Below are 23907 nucleotides of genomic sequence, written 5' to 3' on the forward strand. Positions count from 1 at the left end.
ATATATATAATATACATTTATTATATATAATTTCAGATTACATTGTATCACCTCCATTTATGTGTTTGTGTTTTGTGCAACTTTTGAATTTCCCTCCCAGTTCCGCTCCCATGCACCATTGCTGCTGCAGGGAACGGAACCAGGAAGTTATCAGAGCGACGGACGAGCGGCGGGGATCTCGGTGGCGATCACAGCAATGGGAGATCATCGCTGGATCGCCAGGAGAAGGTAAGGAACACCGCTGCAGGCTCTGCACATCTACCCCGAGCGTGACTCGGGGATACCGATCCTAGCATGAAAAATCAACCCCGAGTCACGCACGGGGATACCGCTAAGGGAGTTAATCTGTGAGCGCTGCTTTAACTTGCAAGCGCTGATCGAATGCTGGTTTTCCAACAGTCCCTTTTGAGAAAAGTCGATCACTAGATCAAGTCCTCTCAAATTTGTGTAGTTCCTGTTGAAGTTGCTGAATTTCGATCTATGAATGGCTAACTTTAGCCTTAGTGAACGTAGGCCCAAAGGTGTATTTACACACTTTTAGGTTCCTTTCATCTTGCTGCCATGGGGCAGTAAAAAAAGACAGCTGATCCACGTTTTCACTGCCTACCCACAAGCAGATATGGTGAGGCTTGAATGGGTACTGTCAGGATTTTTCTGCTATGAAATTGCAAGAGATGAATATGAAGGAAATACACAGTGTGACCCTATATAAACTTAAAATCACTAGCTGTTTACTAGTCTCGAAACTAAGGCCCTGTTCACACCTGAGCGTTTTTTCAGCTTGCAAAATGCTCATCTCTGAAGTCTCAAAACGCCCAATAAGCAAAATCTCATTCATTTCAATGGCGCCTGGTCACATATGAGCGTTTTGTCGCCTGAAGCTCAAAAAAGCACGTGAGCTTCTTTTTTTGGGGGGATTTCAAGCATTTTTGTTAGATTGCAATGCCTGCCTCAAAACACCTGCAAAAAAAAACCACCTGAAAACGCCCGAAAAAACACCTGAAAAACGCCCAAAAAAAGCCTGAAAACGATACGCTCAGGTGTGAATGGAGCCTTAAGGTCCTTGAAGTGTTGATTTCCAAAGACATATAGGACACTCAAGACCTTGATGGACAATAAGGAGATCTACTGTTCAAATAGACAACCAGTTTCATAACTGAGAAAGGCTAATCTATGACTCACTGTTTATCTAAGCTAGCAAGAAACAACACTCTTTGCCTGTCTGGCAATAAAACTGCTAACAAACTGAGTTGCGAGAAAAGGAATGATTAACACGAGTGGAATTTTTTGTGAATTCATCTGCAGAAGAAAAAAAAAAAGTCCAGAGAGGTAAATTCAGAGCAAACTGAATTAATTTCACCATTTTATCAAACAAAACAGAGACATTATTAAAAAAAAATATATAAAAAAAAACTTTTTGTAGTCGAGAGTTAACCAAATAGACTCCTGCTAGTCCAAGAACATGTCATTGCTGGTAAAAAAAATATTGTACCCCTACTCATTCACCAAAAAAAGTGTCAAAAAGAAAGAAAAATACAGACAATTCCTTTATTAAAAAAACAAAATCAATGTCCCCAGGTGTAGATCCAACGCCAATCACGATGAACGCTGCTGCTGACCCAAGCAAAAAAAAGCCTGCACTCATCTCTGGTTTTCGCTGTCTGGGAGTTCTTGAATAGCTTAGGGGCGGGAGCCACCCAGCAATTTAACCGGGTGGTGCATCGACCAATGCATACTGGATCGATGATGTCACAAGGGGCTGGGACACCCAGTGATGGCGCTGGGTGGCTCCGCCCCTATGCTATTTAAGAACTGTCAGGTGGCAGAGTGGGGAAGACATCGGCAGCCAGCGATAGGTGCAGCCTCTTTTTATTTTTTCTAGGTCGGCGGCCACGTGCATCGTGATTGACGTTGGATCTACTTCGGGGGAAATTGTTTTTGTTTTTTTTTTAAATAAAGAAATCGTCAAAAACTCTCTCTGTGTTTTTATTTTTTTTGACACTTTTTTTGGTGAATAAGTAGGGGAATGTGCCCCATACTCATTCACATGGGGGGGCTGGCCAGACTGCCAACAGTAATATTACTGCGGTAGTGCAGCTCCCATGGGTCCAGCGACGTAGACCTACCTCACTGGAATGCTAGTGCTCGCGCCGTCGGAGCCGCGCTGTCTAAACACAGCGGGTGTCCGGCCGTGGGAGGAGTGGCTCCGATTGCCACTGCCCTCCCCCGATCGTCCCCCACGCTGTTTCTTTTTCTCATTGAATTGAAATGAAGTTGTGTTCAAAACTAATTAAGATGTTTTCCCATAGTAGACAAGGAAAAAGCTAAATAGCATGGACTTTTTAGCTATTTAGCTTTTTCCTTGTCTACATGAATCAGGACGTGGCACTGTTATATCTATTTATGTCCATGGTGACCGCCCCATAGGGACATTCTCCTCAATATGTCTTCCCATAGTAGGCAGTGAGCCTGGAATTCCCATCTGAACCACACAGCAGAGCTCAGAAAGCGCACAGGACTCTTTTTGAATTCACAGTAAATTCACACTGCCGGTGCACCGCATATACAGTATGTTAACTGGCTCCATAGGATGCCGGTTTGGTTCACATGTTGTGCGAATCAGGTGCAGTTTAAAAAGCATCTAATTGGCATATATGTGAAAAGAGCCTTATGCCCCGTACACACGTTCCGATTATCGTATGATAATCGTACGACTAAAGTTTCGCAATTGTTGTATGTTACTAAAATCGAAAGCAACTCTGCCTAAAAACCATCCGACTTTCTTCGTACGATTCACTGACCAAGTGTATTTTTCATAGCTACGTAACGGAAGTGATGTATATACGTCTGACCACTGCAGATTATTTTACTGTTTCCGATCATGCCTGGTATTTGTCGATCGACTTTTAGCGTACGAATACTGTACTGACGAAATGATTATCGTTCGAGAAGATGTCGTACGACAGAAGTTTTCAGGTTTGTCCCTTCGGATTTTGTTGGACCAAAATGTCGCGATCGGCTGTCGAAAGCTGTGTACTAACGATCAGATTATCGTGAGACTAGGTCGGAATCGGAACGTGTGTACGAGGCATAAGTCTATCTATGGTTTGAATAATAGATGCTTAAGATGGAAGATGAAACAAAACTAATAATATGGTGGATAAGTAATGTAAAGTGTAAGGTATTTGCTGGCCAAAAAACAGACTGTGCACAATATTCTTTGTAAATCTCCAGCTGAGCACAATAGTCTTTGTAATTCTCCAGTAAAGTTATAGCAACTCTTGATATCTTGACAGGCACATGTGTTTTTCCATTACACTCACTGAACTGTACTCTGGGTGTGGTTTAAATGTCAGTAGATGAGATGATGTCATGTTGACTGGCTGTTCATAAAGGGGTGTCCCATTTTTAGTTTGGTGACGTATGCTGTCTTAAAAGACAATTAGGTCTGTGTTGACTTTGATTTGCATTGGTAAATATTACAAGCAAGCATAGAGATATCTGTATATCAACAGTACCAGTTTTTCTTTTTTTTTTGCAGTTTTGCCTTCTGGCATGCAGTGTTTGTTCATTTCTCGTTATTTTGGGAAGCTACATTCCAGGAGTTGTCCTCTCCTATGTAATTTGTAAGTACTTTTTTAAGCACCATACATTAAAATTGTTTGTGTAAAATGTCTGTTTTTCAAGATTGTATACCAACCCATACTAAAAAGGGCAGCTGGAGCCTTTCGGATGTGTAACATTATTAACTTCTTTTTGGAAATTGTTATACATGAGGTGCCCAGGTAGACTGTATTTTAAATACATGCAGTTATTTCATTCCTGGCCTTAATCATTACAGATCGGACCCCTAACTGACATTTTTTACACTTTTGGGGGGGACAGTGACATTACTACAGTAATCAGTGCTAAAAATATGCACTGTTACTGTAATAATGACACTGGCCGGGAAGAGGTTAACACTGTGGGTGATCAATGGGTTAAATGTGAGCCTAGGGGAGTGATTCTAACTGTATGGGGGCGGGGCTTATGGAATGGCCATAGAGACCTGAGGTACTATATAGAAGTATCACAGGAGTTCTGTGATCCTTCCAGAGAGAAGAACAATCAGCTGTGTTTACAAAAGCTGACCGTTCTTCTCTCTCAGCAGGGAGCGATAACGGGTGTCAGGCAGCAATCGGAGCCACCTGCCCTGTGCATCGAGTCCCCGCTGCCGATTGGGGGGCAGGAGCGCGGCGCGCTTGCCCCTAGTTGCCGGCATGCAACCAATTTAGCCCTACGTCGGTTCGCACAGGAGGGCCAGCCTGCCACAGTATATATGCGGTGGGCGGTCCGGAACCAGTTAATTCGTGTCAGGAACTTGCCAGCATACCCCCACATTTACAGCCACACAAGTAACTCAGTCACCAAAAAGTGGTTGTAAACCTCTGACATGAAAAATCAACAAAGCATATACTTCTATAGTGTGTACTTGCCTCAATCCAAAGCACCAAGTGTGAGTTCTGTTTTCAGTTTAGTTCCTCTACTATCTGCATAAGTGATTTCTGACCAGTTGTGCAGACTCCAAGGGATCAAGGGGGGCAGGAGAGGTAAGCTCCAGCAGACAGCCTGTGATTGACGGCCTTTGATGAGCATGTACCCCTATGAGATTGTATAGAGGGTGTGTGTCCATTCCTTCCACTCAGGTTTCAGATTGCACTCAGCTTTCCTCTCTGAGCTGTGCAATGTTTGACAACCCTGACCCCTGTCTAGTGAAGCTCAGAAAAGCTGTGTAAATTGTGGACTTTAAACAGATGTAGAGAAGAGATGGCTGCACAGGTATCACGTATGTGGAAGGATTTGTTGCATCTCTGTGTATCACCTGAAGCTGTTAAAATACTCATTAAGTCTATAGGGAATAGAATAAGTTGGAATACCTTCCAACTGGAGGAAGCTCTCTGGGCTTCCTCTCACTGCACTTTAAGTCCACTGAGGCTGCTCCACTTTGCTTTTTGACAGCTCTCTGACATCATCACATACAATGCAGGACCATTAGTCCTGCATTATATGTGAGGGAGGGGAGGGCCCTGTCCCACCCACATTCCAAAATGTGGAAGAGCGATGCAGAGTTCCAGTGTAAGGAGGAATAAGGGTTCTCAAATGAGGAATTAATATTTCTCTGTCGCTCATTGACAGACGTAGTCCTCCTTGATTAATATCTACAGGAGTAGGACTAGACAGGAAAGAAAACATTCTGGCCACACCCTAGGGGCAGTCCCAGAGGGTATATCCTCTCACTTCCTGCTACAGCAAATCAGTTTTTTTCTGTCTAGTTAGGAGTAAGGACCTAGATTCCTTGCTAGGATCTTCGGTCCTGGCAGGATTTTTTTAGAAATACTTTTTTAGACAGCTTTTTTTCTCCAGTGTTCCTGTGAGATCTTCAAGCAAGTACGCTGAAACTGGGCGACGGGCTGGATGTTGAGATCCAGTGGTCACCCCAGTTCAGCCTACAAGCGCGTGCAGGCCATAGCTCCGCGCTGGGTCGGCCGCGACATAGTCCCACTGGACGGGGACTGACCCTGGGAGTTAAACGTCTCGCCTGGACGCCAATGACCAACAGAGTCACGGCGTCCTTATTGGTCGACAGCCCCCCCACCCCGGTGGAGAGGGGTTCTGTCAGGAGTTGGCGCCCGCCTGGTTCCGGTATGGTGAGTAGAATGTTCCCCCTCTCCCCCTGTCGGGTTTGTTGGTGGACGCGGGCCCCTCTCTGGGATGGTCGGACACTCGGTTTTCTGGGTCTCCCCTCTATCCTATAACAGGTCACAGATCCCCCAATTTGAGTGTGATTTTTGTGAATAGAAACCAGGAGGCTTGGTTTGGGAGCTGACTATCTAAAGTCAATATATGACTGTAAGGGTGACTGAAGTCAGTGGCAGACTACTAAAAGGCATTACTATTGAGGTATAGAGGTATCCTACCTGTCTAGTTGTTGTACACAGGCCGATGCCTATGCCTGAGTTACTGCAGCCACAGATCGCCATCCCTCTAGAAAGCCGGTCACTTCCACAGGCCGCACAGCCTCCCGCAGGCCGAGGACACCTCCCGCAGGCCGAGGCACTTCCGCAGGCCGCACAGGCCGAATGCACACATCCCGCAGGCCGCTGCTAACTTGCAAGCCGCCGCTATCCTACACAGGCCGCCGCCATTTTCCTGCAGATCGCACGAGGCCGCCATATTGGCGTAGCCTCGTGTCTCCAGCATGGGGGCGGCCATGTTTGAGGTGACCAAACACCTCTTGGAGTAATTGGGAGGCGCCGGAAGGCATGTAAAGGGGCGGAGCCGCCTCCTTGGCCCAGGGAAAGCAAGCCAAAGACTTCCTGTCTGTAACAGACAGTGCTGGAAGCAGGTTGATAAAAAACTTCTGTGCATCAGGTGAGCCTTGGGGTCTCTCTCTCTCTCTCTTTCTGAGGGGTCCAAGCAGGTAGACTGAGGGGCGCTACTGCGCTGGGGGACTAAGTTAAAAAAAAAAAAAAGAAAAAAAAAAAAAAAGATGTTTTTTTCTTGCAATTAATTTTTTTGTGTTTGCTGGCAAGTGTCTTGTTACATGAACCCTGCCACACATGTATCCCCACCTAATCCCCTCAGGGTGGCCGCAGGACCCTCCAGTACCCCACTTGTGATGATGCATTATCAGCAGTTTTGGAGTCTTTGGTATCCCGGGGTGGAGGTAGCCTGTCAGGGACGGGGGTCAAGAAGAGCGACCCCCGCCTACCCCTATGTCATCTGATACCTCAGATACGGATTCTGAGCTGGTCATTGCAGTCCCTTTTCTGGGGTTGTTGTCTCAGGTACGGTCTCCTCAGACAGTAAGGAGGACGCTTCTGCCTCCGCCATAGCACAAGAAGCGTTGGTGGAAGCACTAGTTGTGTCTGTCCGGGAAACCTTAAATCTTGAGGTTACACCGGCAGAGGTAGCTGAGACTCATATTCCTTTTTTGGTACTAGCAAGCCTACCAAAATGGTGAAGGGTTTCCCTTGCCCAAATAGGGTCGTCCGTAAATGAGCCCTGCTATTTCCAAACGCATGGCTAGGCGCTATCATTTTGAGGAATCCCTCATTACAAAGATGGACGGTACCACCAATAGTGGACTCACCGATTTCCAGACTAAATAAAGCCACTGTTATCCCATTGGATTGACAGAATGGGCCCCACCCATCTCTAGGGTGGGGGGACGTCTTCACCGGTTTCCGGATCCAGGGCTTTCCAGAATCCCGGATAAAGGGGTTCGCAAGGTCATATGGTCGGGATACAAGATCGAGTTTCGATCACTTCCACCGGTGCGATTCTTCCCTTCCAATAGTCGACATCCCCAGGTCGCTTAAAAGCTTTGCGGGGGACAGCTTGATACAACAAGCAGTGGTAGTTCCCATTCCTTGGAGGAGTTCTAGTCGAACTTGTTCACAATGCCCAGGAAAAAGGGCTAGGTGCGTCCAATTCTGGTCTTGGAAGAGATGGAGTCCATCCATACAGTGGTGGCCTCCCTGCATCAGGGGGATTTCCTGGCGTCCATAGAGATTTAGGATGCCTATCCTTATATCCCCATCTTCGCAGGACATCAGCGTTTTCGTTGCTTTTCCCAAAGATCATCCCTGGTTCCCACCAGGAGACTGAACTATCTGGGCCTAATTTTGGATACATCTTTGGCAAGAGTGTTTCTCTATGCGGAGAAACTCCAGAAGATTCAGTCAATGATTCGGATGTTGCTGTCCGTCAACTGGCTGGGATTGATGGTCGCCTCCTTAGAGGCAGTACCGTTTGCCCAGTCTCATACCCGAATTCTCCAAAGAGGAGATTCTTCTCATATGGAATCGGAATCCCGATTCCCTGGACAATCGGATCCGATTGAGTGAGCGGACCAGGGAGGCTCTGGTCTGGTGGCTTTGGTCTCCGATGCTCAGCCAGGGGAAGTCATTTCTTCTGATAAATTCCAGGTTACCGATAAAGGTGTTGGAACTGAGAGCGATCAGACTTTGTCTGATTTACTGGACGGAGCAGCTCCAGGGCAGCCCGGTTCGGATCCAATCGGACTATGCCACGGTCATGACTTAGGTCGATCACCAAGGGGCACCAAGAGTGCCCTGGCGGCCATAGAAGTGGCCAACATTCTTATTGGGGGAACAGTTGTTCCAGTTCTCTCCGCAATATTTATCACAGGGGTGGACAGGCAGATTATTTCAGCTGTCAGATTCTGGATCAAGAGGAATAGTCTCTTCATCCAGAGGCATTTCACCAGCTGTCCCTTCATTGGGGCACCCCGGATATGGATCTGTTGGTAGGTTGGCTCAACAGGGCTCGCACCCGCGATCCTCTAGCGGACGCAGCAGATGCGCTGAACGGCCTGTAAAGGCAGTATCAGCTACTATATGTCTTCTCCCCTCTCAAATTGCTGCTGAGATTTCTCCGCAGGATAGAGGTGGAGGGAACTCCAGTTATCCTGGAAATTCCGAGCTGGCCTCGTCAAGCCGGGTACGCCGACTTGGACAGGCTAGTCGCGGACGCTCCTTGGAGACTTCTTCTCAGGGAGGATCTGCGGTCTCAAGGACCGATCTTCCATCGTGCTTTACAGTCGCTGGTTTTAATGGCCTGGCTATTGAGACCCAGGTACTGAAGGACAGAGGGTTGTCAGCTTCAGTTATTCCTACTCTATTAAAGCAAGGAAAGCGACTTCCAGCAAAGTCTATTATTGCACATGGAAGACTTATATCGCGTGGTGTGAATCTTTGGAATTTCCCCCACGTACCTATTCGGTGACCCGAATCTTGGCTTTTCTGCAAAAGGGGGTTGAGCAGAAACTATCCTTGAGCACTATCAAGGGTCAGGTTTTAGCATTAGCAATCTTCTTTCAGAAGCCTTGGGCTACTCATTCCTTGGTGTCCAGGGGGTGCGGCACTTGGCTCCGCCAGTGCGCGCGCCCTTACCGCCCTGGGATCTTAATTTGGTGTTTGTCGGTTCTTCAGAAACCTCCCTTTGAAAATATCAGGGAGATTCCCTTGCTTACATTATCCCAGAAGGTGGCCTTCTTGGTGGCTATCACTTCTGCACGCAGGGTGTCAGAACTGGCTGCATTATCATGCCATTCCCCATATCTAGTGGTTCATAGGGATAAGGTAGTTCATCATCCAAAGCCATCCTTTCTTCCTAAGGTGGTTTCAGATTTTCATCTGAATGAAGATATTGTGCTATCTTCCTTGTGTCCTAAGCCCAATCATCCTCAGGAATATGCGTTGCATTCCTTGGATGTGGTTCGGGCAATCAGGGTATACCTGAAGACTACGGAATCGTTCCGTGAGACGGATTCACTTTTTGTGATCACGGATGGCCCCAGAAAGGGGTTGCCTGCATTTGCCGCGACTATCTCCAAATGGATTAGACAGACGGTGGTACAGGCTTATTCTATTAAGGGTCGGAATCCTCCGTTCCCTGTTAAGGCGCACTCCACTCGAGCGCTCAGTACTTCCTGGGCCTACCGCCATCAGGCGTCAGTGGTCCAGGTGTGCAAGGCGGCTACCTGGTCGTCGGTTCATACTGTTACAAAATTTTATAAAGTTGATGTGATGGCATCGGCGGATGCCTCATTTGGCCGCAAGGTTTTGCAGGCCGCAATTTGAGGAGACTGGTGGTCTACCTCGAGGGTTTTTTTCCGTTGGAATTTCAGTTGAGTCTCATCGTGTGATTGATGAGCCTTTAAAACTTCTAGTTGGCACCGGTTGGGCCTTCTAGATTGGATTTTGATTTCCATTTTCCCACCCCTCATTTGTGGCACTGCTTTGGGACGTCCCGAGCTGATATTAATCAAGGAGGACTACGTCTGTCAATGAGCGACAGAGAAAAATGGATTTTTGTAAAATCTTACCGTAAAATCCTTTTCTCTTAAGCTCATTGACAGATGTAGTACCCGCCCCTCTGTTTTTGAGTTGGGTTGGGTTAAATTCTCTAAACACTGCTTTGTGACATAACTGATTTGCTGTAGCAGGAAGTGAGAGGATATACCCTCTGGGACTGCCCCTAGGGTGTGGCCAGAACGTTTTCTTTCCTGTCTAGTCCTACTCCTGTAGAGGGCAGTATAACCCGAGTTGATATTAATCAAGGAGGACTACGTCTGTCAATGAGCTTAAGAGAAAAGGATTTTACGGTAAGATTTTACAAAAATCAATTTTTCTCCTTTATCTTGTCCCCTTCGACAAAACAAGCATTGAACCCATGCATTGCACTCCTTAGAAAGCCCCCCTTACATAGGGGATTATCTGCATAAAGCAGATTCCAGCCCCAAGAGTCAATGGATCCTTGAGACTGGGATCACGTGTAACCAAACAGCTGTGGCTGCTCAGCACATACAAATAAATAACTGGCTGAGAGGAGCTGTCACTGTTCACATGTATCCACATACCCATATGTTACTTGTGGTTAAGGGCAGATGTTTGACCCTGAATCCTTCCGTCTGTCTCCAGGGTTGCTCATCTGTCCCTAAGTGCAGGTAAACACTAGGTGGGCAAACAGCAATGGCTCATCTTAGCCTGGCATTTCTTTGTACAGGCTTGGTAGCTGCAGCTATTCCCATACACTTGTGATCCCAGTTGCAACATTACACTGATCCTTAGTGCTGGAATCCTTTGAGTGAAAATACTTACCCAGATGAAGGAGGTCTGTTTGCAGTTTAATTAAAAAAAAAATGAAATGATTTGCCTGCATAGGCTGGTGACTAGTGAAAATAGAACAATGACAATTGTGGAAAGAATGCTAAATTTGCCCTATAATTAGAGATAGGCTCAGGCCTACCCAATCTCGCCAGGAAGCCGACGCTAATCACAGACAGAGAGACATTTCCCAATCTGCAGCTGCACAGACCTGGAAATGTCTCACTGCCTGTGATTGGCGGTATGCCGTGTCAGCTTCCTGGTGGGATCAGGGAGGTGGGTTGGAACTACGACTCTTAACACGCCAGAGCCCATCTCTACCTATAATAAATAGAGCACGTTAGAGTAACCACCCTTTCCTGGTAAAGAATAAATGTTGGTGAATATGGTAAATCCTTTTTCACCTGACAAATGTACTTTTTAAACTGGTGTAATGTACAAGAAGTGTAATGGCGAATCCTTTTATACTGCAAATATGCCCCATGTAAAAGCCTTTATATATACTACTAAGTTTCTTATTAGCCAATTAGAATGATGCCAGAGTATATGGAAAGCAGAGGCGTAACTAGAACCTTCAGGGCCCTGGTGCAAGAAACCATGAAGGGCCCCCCAAACACCTGGCCAGGGCCCTTCCCTTCAAGCCTGGGGATCTTCCCACTGATCCTGGGGCCCTTTATTCTCGTTGCGGAGCCCTTTATTGCAGTCCCGCAGTGGGACCCTTTCACATGTTCTACAGTTGGCCCCCTTCCTACCATCTTGGAGCCTCCCCAGGGCCTGGTCGAAGTGTGACCTTTGCGATCCTGGACCCACTGGTGTCAGTAGTTTTTATTTTTTGGTATTTTAATTGTATTATTTTTTATCATTTTATTTTTATATTTTTACAATGTCGCTGACTAGGACTCTGTCCATTCAGAAAAGGAAAGAGCTGGTAAAGTACATATTTCCTGGTTCTCTATTGTGACACATCCCCTGCAGCAGCTGGCAGGAAAGGGAAGGGAGCACATTGGGGGGGATGCAGCACAGTAGGGGGGGGGGGCACCAGGGGAGCACACAGGGGTCCAGAGACAGCAGAACACAAGTGAACTGGATAGGAAGAGTGGCGGGGGCAGCATACAGGGGAATCAATCTCCTTAATTTTCCTCCTGCAGCTACAGGAGAAAAAAGGAGGACAGTGATTTCTTTACATGCTGCCCCCGCCGCCCCTCCTATCCTGGTGTACAGGGGAGCCACACAGGCCCCCTAGAGCATGGGGTCCGGTTGCAATTGCAACCCCTGCAACCCCTGTAGTTACGACCCTGATGGAAAGTCTTGAACACCAAAAATGATTTTTAGCTTTTCATTTGTTCCACTGATTTGTTGGTGATTCTGCAACTCCAGCTGGATTATAACATTTATTTTTTGGGTTGATGCACTGAATTTCACATTTATAAATAAAGTAAACATGGATGTTAGCTAACAACATTGGTTAAAATGCCATTCTGAATTTCTTTCATTTTGTTTTCAATACAGTATTGTGTGCCTTCTTGTGCCCATTGTTGAAATGCAATGAAATTGGACAGAAAGCATACAGCAAGCTGAAGCCAGTTCTGCAGAAGCTGGATTTTGGGTTGCAGTCGTATATCAGCCAGTGGATGAAAGCCAGGTCTAGTAAGTGAATTGTTTCTTTTGGATGTCAATAAATAACCTCAGAGTAGCCTAACTGCATTACGCTGTACTGAACAGAAGAGTGGAGGCAGCCTCTATTGTCTGATACAGCTATTTATAGAGAAATCGCCCCTCTCTAGCTCTGCCAACTCTAGATACATCCTTCTCTTTTATATGACTTCATTATCATACTTTCTTTCATTTTACCTAAAAGTTTGTGATGCTTGCTCTGTTGATAATAAAACCCCCTTCATTCTCATTGGTGACACAACTCATACACATCAAACTGAAAGGGTTGGATAAAAAACAAAAATTCTAGAAAGATGCCTTGGTGCCCAGTTTATACGGGAGAGGAATGTGAAGGTATGACCCATGTTGGGTTGATCCAAACCCATGTTCAGCTTAACCTGGAAGGAAGCTGTCTCTGCTTTCCCAATCTTCCTTAGCTAGGGCATTCCCGGAGACTTTTTAGGTCAATTGTGTCAAAAGCATCCCCAGCCCTTTGAATACATGCAGCTGCAGGGTAGGGATTGCCCCGGTTAAGGCTGATTGGGTCGGCACTGATAGCTTCCAGGTTTGGTCAAACATGGGTGTGGACTGAACCCAAGCTCATTCCTAGTGGACAATATGTGCAGGAGAAGAGTCCAAGTGGGTATGACAGTAGGCAGTATGTGTAGGAAGTGTGCGAAGGTATGACAGCAGACAATGGGGTTGATTTACTAAAACTGAAGAGTGCAAAATCTGGTGCATGTCCCAAATACAGTGTTCTATAGGTACTCATATCTCAGAGTACCTATCAGGTACAGCCTGCTAACATGCAGATTATTGTCCAGCCTGAATTTAGGAAGGGGAGTAGCATTATAAAGGAATCCTTTAGGGTCCTTTCACGTGAACGATCCGATCAGATCCACCTGTCAGTTTTTTAGGCGGACCTGATCGGATCCTCCTTGCATCGCTATGGGGCAGCGGATGTCAGCGGAGACATCTCTGCTGACACCCGCTGCTATCCGATCCTGTCCGTGAAATCCGACGGATGGAAACCCTATTTTCCATCTGTCCAGCGGATCGGACGGGATCGGATGAGAACGGACAGGCGGTCCATTCTCATCCGATTCCCCTATAGAGGACAGCAGGGATCTGACAGCTCCATCTCTGCACACAGAGCGGAGACAGAGCTGCCATCCGCCTGCTCAGCGGGGATTTGCGGATCGATCCCCGCTGAGCAGAACGGAGTACAACGGCCGATGCGGACCATGTGAAAGGACCCTTAGTGTGATACAATAGTGAAGTAGTATATCTTGCCATTTTCGCCCCAAAAAACAAATTAAAAATATATCTATGCAGAGTCTATTTAGTTGTATCTTTTATGTACATGAAAATGTGCATGGTCAGTTTAATCTTTTAGAGCTGCCTTCTCGAAATGTTTTAGTAGGCTTGGGATATAAAAGCTAAGATGACAGAAATTACATTACTTTGTAATTACATTACATTGAAAGTACAGCTAGAGTTTCTGCATACTGGTAAATAAAAGAATACTGTGTATGAAGATTAGATGTTGTTCCAAGATAAAACGCTCTATAGCCTTCTCTAAACTAAAGAACACATACAAATCAAATGCAGCCTTCTCCCTGTTTCCATGCAACAATTACTTTCCTGAAAATGTGATTGAAATCATGTAGACAATGCTAACCATATGCAGATAATAACCAAATATTTCTTTTTTTTCCTAAAGAAAAACTTGAAAAGTCTCCAGAAGAAAACAGTGAAGTAGATTTGTCTGCATTATATCCTCAGGTAAACAACATGTTTAGAATAAATGTATCAATTTGGCTGTTGCTTGTATGAATATTGTTAACATGTAGATGTACAGCTGGTAAAATAAGTATTGAAAACGCCACCATTTTTCTAGGTAAATATGGCACTTTTACACTGCAAGTACCGGCTCGGCTCTACTCGGCCCTGCTTGGCCGGTTTGCTTTTCCACTGCTGGTACCGCATGGTACGGTGTTGGAACGGTTCGGTACGGTTTGGTATGGTTTGCTTTTCCACTAAAGTAGTACTAAAGTACTAAAGTTAAGTGGGTGGGATAACAATGATTCTCTGACCAATCAGTGGCTAGTAGTGACTGCATGCAAAGGATTGTGGGATATGGTACCTCTCGGAACCACAATCGAGGTGGTACTGTTTTAGAGAGCCATACCAGTCGGTTCCATGCAGTGGAAAAACGCGTACCGTACCGAACCGTTCCTACACCGTACCATGCAGTGGAAAAGCACAAAAGCGAGCCGAACCGTTCGGTTCCATGCAGTGGAAAAGCACCAATAGATTCCTAAAGGTGCTTTAGACATGAAATTTGCACCACATATCAGTAACAACCCATGCAATCAATACATACATAAAAAAAAAAAAAAACCCCAAAAAGTTCAGAAATTAAGTTAGGTGTAAAAAATATGGAATGACACTGGGAAAAAGTATTGAACACGGTAACTGGAATTTATTTAATACTTGGTACAAAATCCTTTGTTGAAAATGATAGCTTCAAGGCGCCTTCTTTATGGAGAAAATAGTCACATGCATGGTTCAGTTGTGATTTTGGCCAATTCTTCCAAACAAACAGTACTCAAATCTTGAAAGTTCCGTGGGCCTCTTCTATGAACTCTGATCTTTAGTTCTTTCCATAGATTTTCTATTGGATTCAAATCAAATTGGATTGCTGGGCCATTCTAGCAGCTTTATTTTCTTTTTTTGAAACCAATTGAGTTTCCTTGGCTTTGTGTTTGGGATCATTGTCCTGCTGAAATGTCCACCATCATTTCATCTTCATCATCCTGGTAGATGGCAGCAGATTTTTATCAAGAATGTCTTGGTACATTTTTCCATTCATCCTTCCTTCAATAACAGGAAGTTTGCCAGGACCATATGCTGAAAAACAGCCCCACACCATGATGTTTCCACCTCCAAACAACACTGTTGATATGTTAATTTACGGGGGGATGTGCAGTGCCATTTGACCTCCAAACATGGTTTGTTTTATGGCATCCAAAGAGTTCAATTTTGGTCTCATTTGACCAGACTATATTCTCCCAGTATTTCACAGGCTTGTCTAAATGATGTGTAGCAAACTTTAACCGCTTGCCGACCACCGCACGACTATTTACTGCGGCGGTCAGCCCCTCACAGGCAAAGCGACGTAGGGCTACGTCGCTAGCCTGTGAGGCTCTAGGGAGCGAGCGCGCGCCGCCGGAGGCGCGCTCCCACGCGTGTGCCTGCCGGGCACTCACGATCGTCCGTTACACCGGAAGAAAGGCAGGTGGCTGATGTAAACAAAACCGCCTGTCATTCTTCCCTGTGTAAGAATGGAGATCAGACGGTTCTACTATGTAGGACCGTTGATCTCTGTTCTTACACTAGTAGCCACAGCCAATCACAGTTAGAAACACGCCCCTAGGACACACTTAACCCCTCCCTCTCCAATACTGTTAACTCCTTCAATGCCAGTGTCATTTTTACAGTAACAGTGCATATGTATAGCACTGAATACTGCAGTAATGTCACTGGTAACCCCAAAAATGTCAGTCAAGGGTCCGATCTGTCCGCCGCAATGTCGCAGTACCGCAAACAAAATTGCAGATCGCCGCCATTACTCGTTAAAAAAAACAACAAAAATGACAAAAATCTTTCCCTTTGTTAGTAAACGTGATAACTTTTGCGCAAACCAATCAAAATACGCTTTTTGCGATTTTTTTTACCAAACATATGTGGCATAAAACAAATTGGCCGAGAATGTTAAAACATTTTGATTTTTACATTTTTTGGGGGGAATTTCATATAAAAAAAATGTGAAAAATATTGTTATTTTTGCAAAATTTACGCACTTTTTTGTTTATAGCGCATGATCAAAAAATCGCACAGATGATCAAATACCACCAAAAGAAAGCTCTGTTTGTGGGGAAAAAAAGGACGTCACATTTGTTTAGGTACAGCTTTGCACGACCGCGCAATTGTCCGTTAAAGTCATGCAGTGCCGAATCGCAAAATAGGCCCTGGTCAGGAAGGGGGTAAAATCTTCCGGGGCTTAAGTGGTTGAATGAGCTTTACCATGCTTTTTCTTCAGCAGTGGAGTCTTGTGTGGTGAGCGTGCATACAGGTCATGGCGGTTGAGTGCATTAATTATTGTTTTCTTTGAAACAAGTCTAACTGCTAATTCCAGGTCGTTCTGAAGCTCTCCACAACTGGTACTTGGCTCTTGGACAACTCTTCTGATAATTATTTTCACTCATCTGTCAGAAACCCTGCAAGGAGCACCTGGTCATTGAAGGTTTATGGTGAAATTATGTTCTTTCCATTATGGTCCCAACAGTGCTCAGTTTAGAAATCCTTCTGTAACCAATGCCATCAGTATGTTTTGAAACAATAAGGCTGCAAAGGTCTTGAGAGAGCTCTTTGCTTTTACCAATCATGAGATGTTTCTTGTGTGACACCTTGGTAATGAGACACCTTTTTATAGGCCTTCAGTTGAGACTGAACAGGCTGATATTAATTTGCACTGACAAAGGGCAGGATTACTTTCTAATTACTGATAGATTTCAGCAGGTGTCTTGGCTTTCCATGCCTTTTTGCACCTTCCGTTCTTCATGAGTTCAATACTTTTTCCCTGTGTCATTCCATTTTATTACACATAACGTAATTTCTGAACTTATTTGTTTTGGTTTCTTTGTATGTATTGATTGCATGGGTTGGTACTGACTTGTGGTGACATTTTCATGTCAATAGCACCTTTAGAAATATCTTTACCTAAAAAAATAGTGACATGTTCAATACTTCTTTTACCTGCTGCATCTAAAGACATTTTTTCAAATTTTGCATAGAGTAGGGCAGGGGTAGGCAACCTTTAAGAGGTGGAGATCTACCTGAACAACGTGGAAGAGATCAAAGACCACCGGGGTGTGGCTTTTTTTTTTTAAATAAATAAATTAACTAGCGAGACCCATATAAAAAGACGACATGAAGAAAACGTAAAAATATAACAAAACAAATGTTACTGTAAAAAAATAAGCTTAGTCCACCTTAAAAGTTAGCTTCAGTGAGAGACTTGGCATTCATTTTCATGCACTAATTGGTCACCACAAGTCAGATGCAGGAGTTCATCATGAGGGCAGAACAGCTGTAAGTGTCGGTTCACACTATGGCAATCCGACTTTGGGGGCGACCTGTGAAGTCGCGTGCACCGCGACTTCGGCGCGAGTTGCACGGACTTCACATAATGGAAGTCAATGCAAGTCGCTCCGATGTCGCCCCAAAGTAGTACAGGAACTATTTTCTAAGTCGGAGTGACTTAAGTCGCTCCTATTAGAACGGTTCCCGTAGCACAGAATGGACCGCGACTTGTCAGGCTGACCAGTCGCTTGACAAGTCGCGGTAGTGTGAACCGGGACTTACTGTGGGCTGACTTGCTCAATTCGTTTGTGGTCTGTCTGTCTGCTCTGAGTTCTGGCCCAACTGGCTGGGTTAAGTTCTGGTCAGTGTGAGTGGTATGTAGAGCAGTGTCCAGGGGTCAGTAGTATTTATGGTAGTGTACAGAGTTCAGTAGTGTGTTACCAGAATTATTTGGTGTGATGAAAATTCAGGTTTTATATATCATAAGAACATGAACAAGAAAAAACAACGATGTTTTCCTTAAAACTAATTTCCAGTTTCCCATATAAAAATACAAACATGTCTTCCAATACCCTTATAGCTGCTTGAAAAAAAAGTTTTTGGTGCTTATTACCTGAACAAGAGTCTCAGAGTTTTGATAGGGATAAAGATGATGATGAAGAAAAGGAGTAGTCAAAAAAGCTGATGGGGGACTCCATAAGAGGGGGTTTGGGGCTGCTCTGTGCAATACCATTGCACAGAACAGTTAGGCATAACATGTTTGGTAGTAAAAAAAAAATGATAGTCTTTACAACAGCTGTTCTACCTGAAGATCCTTAAGCACTCACCCCACACAAAGATTTACACACATTGATAAACAAACTGTGATGATGTTCCTTCACGTAGTCCAGAAGACTATAGTAGGCAGGTCCATGACGCCCATGGCAAATAGGAAATGGTTAAATGAGGCTAGGCATTATTAAACTCAGAAATGGTGCCAAACAGGACTATTTAAGCTGCTCAACAAGAAGAAGTAATGCAGATCAGACTGCTTTTCAGGGCTCCTTTACACCAGCAGCTGTGTTAGAAAGCAGCCGCTGGTGTGCCCTGTGAAGGGAGTGGCACAAAGGTGCAGAAAACAGTGCATCACTCTAACTTTTTTTTTTTTCTTATTTCTTTTTTTGTTCAAACTTTATCGAAATGTTGCAAAGTGACATTTCAGTCAGTTCTATTCAACAAAGTGGTGTGTTGTGGTGTACAGTGTTGTAACATGCATGCTGTTCTTTAGGGCACATCCATGTGAACTGACACCGTGTTTCCCCGGAAAGTAAGCCCTACCCCGAAAATAAGACTTAGTCTGATTATCAGGGAAGACTGCAATGTAAGCCCTACCCCAAAAATAAGCCCTAGTTTAAAGTGTTTGAAAAATCCTAGAATCCACTCATAATGTTTATAAAATGTCCAAAGTGTGTGTTTCTGTATTATATTCGTGACAAATACCTACGGTACAACGCCGCTTGGCGCTCAGCTGATCTCCTGCTGCTCTCCTCCTCTTTTCCCAACTGTCAGTGGGGGATCTCAGCCCCTCCCCTCTGCTTGGCTTAGAGCATATGGTAGAAGAGAGCTCTGGCGGGTCACAGAAGCGCCGAGCGATGCTGTAACTAAGGTATTTGGCACAAATATAATACAGGAAATACACACATTGGACTTCATATACCTTACTAAGAGAAGAGAGCTCCAGGTGGGTCACGGAAGCGCCCAACGGCGCTGTATCTAAGGTATTTAGTGTACATAATATAAATGGGTACTAATATATATAGGTAAAGTTGATCCAGGGAATATCTGATTGCCTCTCGGGGGATCAGGAAGGAATTTTTTTTCCCTTGTGTAGCAAATTGGATCATGCTTTGCTGGGGTTTTTTCGCCTTCCTCTGGATCAATTGTGGGTATAGGATTGTGTATATGGGATTGTATGGTTGGGTTTTCTTTTTTTTTTTTTTTTTTTTTTTTATTGGTTGAGCCAGATAGACTTGTGTCTATTTTCAACCTGACTAACTATGTAACCATGTATTTGGCACAAATATAATACAGGAAATACACACATTGGACATGATATACTAAGAGAAAAGAGCTCCAGGGGGGTCACGGAAGTGCCGAGTGACGCTGTAACGGAAGGTATTTGGCACAATTATAATACAGGAACACACACATTGTACATGATATACTAATAATAGAGTGGATTCTAGGATTTTACAAACACTTTTACTCGGTTCACACAGGGAATTCCTGACAAGCAGGGAGGGAGAGGGCGAGAGAAGACAGCACGTTATATGTTAAGACCTACCCCGAAAATAATCCCTACTGTGTCTTTTGGCGCCAAAATGAATATAAGACCTGGTCTTTTTTTCGGGGAAACATGGTAAAAGTAAACAAGGCAAAAAGCAATTTAAAACAAGATTAAAGACCTTTTAGACATTTATTCTTTGTGCACACAGCTGTGTTTTACCTGATAAGTAACTATTTCTTGTGAATCAGTGAGGAAAAATACTCAGTGTACTATGATAATGTCAGTGAATGCAACGGACTGAAACCTTAGTTAACCTTATCGTTGTCTATCTTTTCATGTAGATCACTCCAGGAACATTAGTCAAGGAACTGTCAATTTCTGACACAGAACCATCAGAGTTGTCCTGGACAGAAAATGGAACCTTTAACCTTTCAGAAGGCTACACTCCACAGACAGATACATCCGATGGTATGGCTCTATCACTATTGCAATATACTGTACTTGCAGCAAACCAAGGAGACAATATTGGTGGGTTTGGTAAAACTGGAGAGTGCAAAATCTGGTGCAGCTCTGCATAGAAACCAATCAGCTTCCAGGTTGTATTGTCAAAGTTTAATTTAACAAGCTGAAGTTAGAAGCTGATTGGCTATCATATGCAGCTGCACCAGATTCTAAATGCTCCAGTTTTAGTAAATCTCCCCCTATTTTTCCATGTACTAAGTAGTATCTGGTATTGTAGAACTTGTGATTTTTAATTACCATATTTGGTTGCATAATAACTGAACATAGTCTTTGTGTCTCATATGGTGCTTATTTGAACTTATTTTTTGGTAAAATGTTGACAAAACACATCTGTATCTTTTCAATTCATGGATTATATTCGGTCCCTTCCTCTAACCCCTGCATCACTACTTTGTGGCATAAGGGCTTATGGGTGGAACCACTGAGCACAACTGAAGACCATGAATCTGACACTCCTGGAAGTGTTGGATTATGAAGATATGTCAAGTGGTGTTTACTGTTGATTACATAAGCTATTGATAATGCTGCGAGAAAAGCAAGTATTTGCTTGCCATTTTTTTTTACAGGGAGACCTTATGCTTTACATTTTTAATTACATTTTCAAAGCCTACAAAAAAAACAGCACAAGGTCAAATCAAAAGTCAATTTGATGTGTCCCTTGTGCTGGCTGTGGGATTACGGAAATTCTTCCTCCTTTAAATCCCCCCCACCCTGTCCGCTGTAATCTTCTAGTGCAATGGGGGTTAGTGCGATGGGGGTTAATACAGCTGAGGTACCTATGACAGGCACTTATCAAGAAAGCTGATTATGTCCTCGATTTCCACCCACCTTTTCCATTCATAGAAGCCATACTATAGTGAATGAAACAAAGTCTATAAATAGAGGAGTTGGCCCTTTCATTTATCTGCCTGTCCTCCATTAGCTTTTGTTCATTTATGTAAGGCTAGGTCTGGTGCGTCCCCTTTCTCAGTTTCAGGGACGAATCAGGCCCAAATTTGTTGACGGATTCGGACCTGAAACTGAGTCAAAGACGCACAGGACTCTTGTACAACCTGCTCCTGAGAGTACAGAGCCTTGGGGACACTCTGCACAGGCTCAGTTTAGTGTGTACTAGAGATTTTTTTTTTTTTGGGGGGTGCATGTGATCAGCACAGGGCCAATCAGCACTGTCCAGATAGGGGGTCAGGAGTCATGCAGCCTCATAGGACAATCAGAAAAGAATGAAAACTCCTCCTACAAGCTTTAACTAGTGCTCGGCGGACACTGATAGAATTTACAAGGCTGCTATATACTGCTGATGAGAAAAGGTATTTAGCAGTTTATATTTACTAAAATAATTGCATTTCCATGTTTTGTGTACTGTGGGAGACCAGATATAGTGAATGCAAGGTCCTGGGTTTAGTAACACTTTAAGCCTAGTACCCACGGGCTGAATATCGTGTGACATCAGCCGGTTCAATAAGAATTGGCCGACATTTGGCCCATGTGTACAGCAGTGTGACCAGAAAAGGATCCGATCAGCACTCTCATCCATTGGCCACTGACCGGTTGTTCTGGTGGGGGCACCCACCCTGTCAGAACATAATAGATCAGCGGGGGGGGGGCGATCGCTGTACTCTTTCCTGAGCTCTTATGGGGGGGGGGTTTCGTTCAGCCCGCTGGTTTTTGCTTATAAAGTGCATTTTATTTCTGCACTTCAATAATCTTTTTTGTTTTCTTAACACAGATCTGGATCGGCCAAGTGACCAGGAGGAAGGTTTCACCAGTGGCCTGGCTGAATTCCCTTCTCTTGAGAATGGTTCCCCTTCCAATGATGAAGACTCTAGCATAGGTCTACCTATCATTCCAAAGAGCAGACACAAAGATAGTGAAAAAGCAAAAGCTGAAAAAAGCTCAGTAACACCGTTGTCATTGCTTTTGGGCAGTGAGCAGCCATATAATTTAGTAAGCGGTGTGGCTAGTGAGGTCATCACAGCCGCTGTTTCAGCAGCCATCACTGACCAGCTACAGTCAGTCTTTCTCTCCTCACAAACTCCTGCTCCTACTTCCATTGAGGATACTGACACTGAGGAAGCTGATGACTTTGAACTTTTGGACCAGTCAGAACTGGAGGACATAGAAGAGGAAGTGGGGCACTCATCAAGCCAGGAATCTGAGAGCAAAAAGTCTTCAGGATTCCTCTCCAGCCTACTGGGTGGGCATTAACCTACCAACGTTTCCACTCCTTTTACCACAGATTGTGAAGACGGGAAGGCCTCACAGGAACACATAGAAACAAGCATTAATTATGCAGCAAGAATAAGTAGGGAAATGTGTAAATCGTAAGCTTTAAGTATTGTTCCCTTTAGTCACTTTAGGCCTATGTAAACTATTGCAGATGTCTTCAGCTGTCTCACTAATAGTTTCCCCCACTGTCCCTTGGAGGTGTTGCATGGAGCTGAATTGCGTTATTTATGTAAGTTAGGTAAGAGACAGTGTTCTTATATTTTAAAGGAATACAACTTAACTTAAAAAAAGTTTCACTGGTTGCATACCAGAGTTTACAAACAGATCTCTTAGACTGTAAGAATGTTTGTGAATACTGAAATAGTTCTAGCCATGGGCAGTAAAGATAAGTGTGGAGAGGCTGACAGTTGTGGTCCTCTCCTGTACAAGGCTGCTCCATTTTACAATGCAGAATTCTTGTTTCTAGTATCACTTGTCACCTGTACCAAACTTCTACTCTCAGAATAGCCATATAAGAGTGCAATTCGATTGTATCTGCCAAATGGACTTGCAAATTTTCTTTGCACTTTAACCATTTAGACAGGCCAAGAGATGTTTCGAACTAAGTTCAGGAAAAGTGCCATTATCTCTTTGATTGAAATATGTGTAAGAAAAATATACATAAGTAAAAATAATTTAAATTCTTATATACTATAAGGCAATCCAACTATAGTGCTAGTTAAAATGAGTTTTCGGGCCTTACCGATTATGAGTTGTAAACATGGCTGTTGCACCATGTACACAGAAACAGCAGATAATGTAAATTCCCTGGCTGGCTGGATTCAGTTGGTAACTTGTCTAGCTTTAATCAGTCATATCAGGTATGTGATATGCATATAAGGGCAATGTTTTAGCTACCAATGAATTTGTATCTCTGTCCATCCAGGACTGAGATTTTCACAGCCCCCTTACACAGCACAGCTGGGCGAATGACATAAATTACAGTTAAGGAATGCCGTGGTGTCCTCCCTTTATCTACAGCCTGCTGACTGGACAACCAAAGTGCAGCAACAGACTAATGAGGTCATCCCTCTGTTCACTCTTGTCTCTATTCCTATTAGCATGTCCCTTCTCTGTATATTTGCATGCAGCACACATGATTGGCTCCCAGTTCTGCCCCACCCACTCCCAGTCCGAGTGCTTCTGTATAGGGGCTAAAACCAATTCAAATGAGGGTACTTACACCAATTGCATTTGAAACTACATTGAATGATGTATTATTAAATGCAGAGTGGCATTATTATGTGTCTTTTACTGTATATCTACCTTAAGTGCAGCTTTAACACTGAGTTTTCTAAAATGCTTTCAGGTAATACTAGCAGTCCATGATTTTTCACAGTTTCATTGGGAACCTATTTTATGCGTTATTCCGTGAAGAGT

General features: G+C 44.1%; 1 protein-coding gene across 2 annotated transcripts in view; it reads left to right on the forward strand.

Moving 5' to 3' along the window:
- RETREG1 (reticulophagy regulator 1) overlaps window positions 1–23459 on the forward strand; it is a 177312-nt gene extending 153853 nt beyond the window's left edge. Inside the window, exons 5-9 of one of the 2 annotated variants that reach the window (XM_082258410.1) lie at window positions 3542–3626; window positions 12183–12320; window positions 14050–14111; window positions 20082–20208; window positions 21989–23459. In XM_082258410.1, the coding sequence (XP_082114536.1) occupies window positions 3542–3626; window positions 12183–12320; window positions 14050–14111; window positions 20082–20208; window positions 21989–22467 (891 nt within the window). In that variant the 3' untranslated portion in view covers window positions 22468–23459. The remainder of the gene's footprint in view (window positions 1–3541; window positions 3627–12182; window positions 12321–14049; window positions 14112–20081; window positions 20209–21988) is intronic. The other variant, XM_082258411.1, reaches the window with a different exon arrangement.
- Window positions 23460–23907: the final 448 nt, after the last annotated feature.

The sequence above is a fragment of the Pelophylax lessonae genome, assembly GCF_965119305.1.
Source record: "Pelophylax lessonae genome assembly, chromosome: 5".
In the NCBI taxonomy this organism is placed as follows: Eukaryota; Metazoa; Chordata; class Amphibia; order Anura; family Ranidae; genus Pelophylax; species Pelophylax lessonae.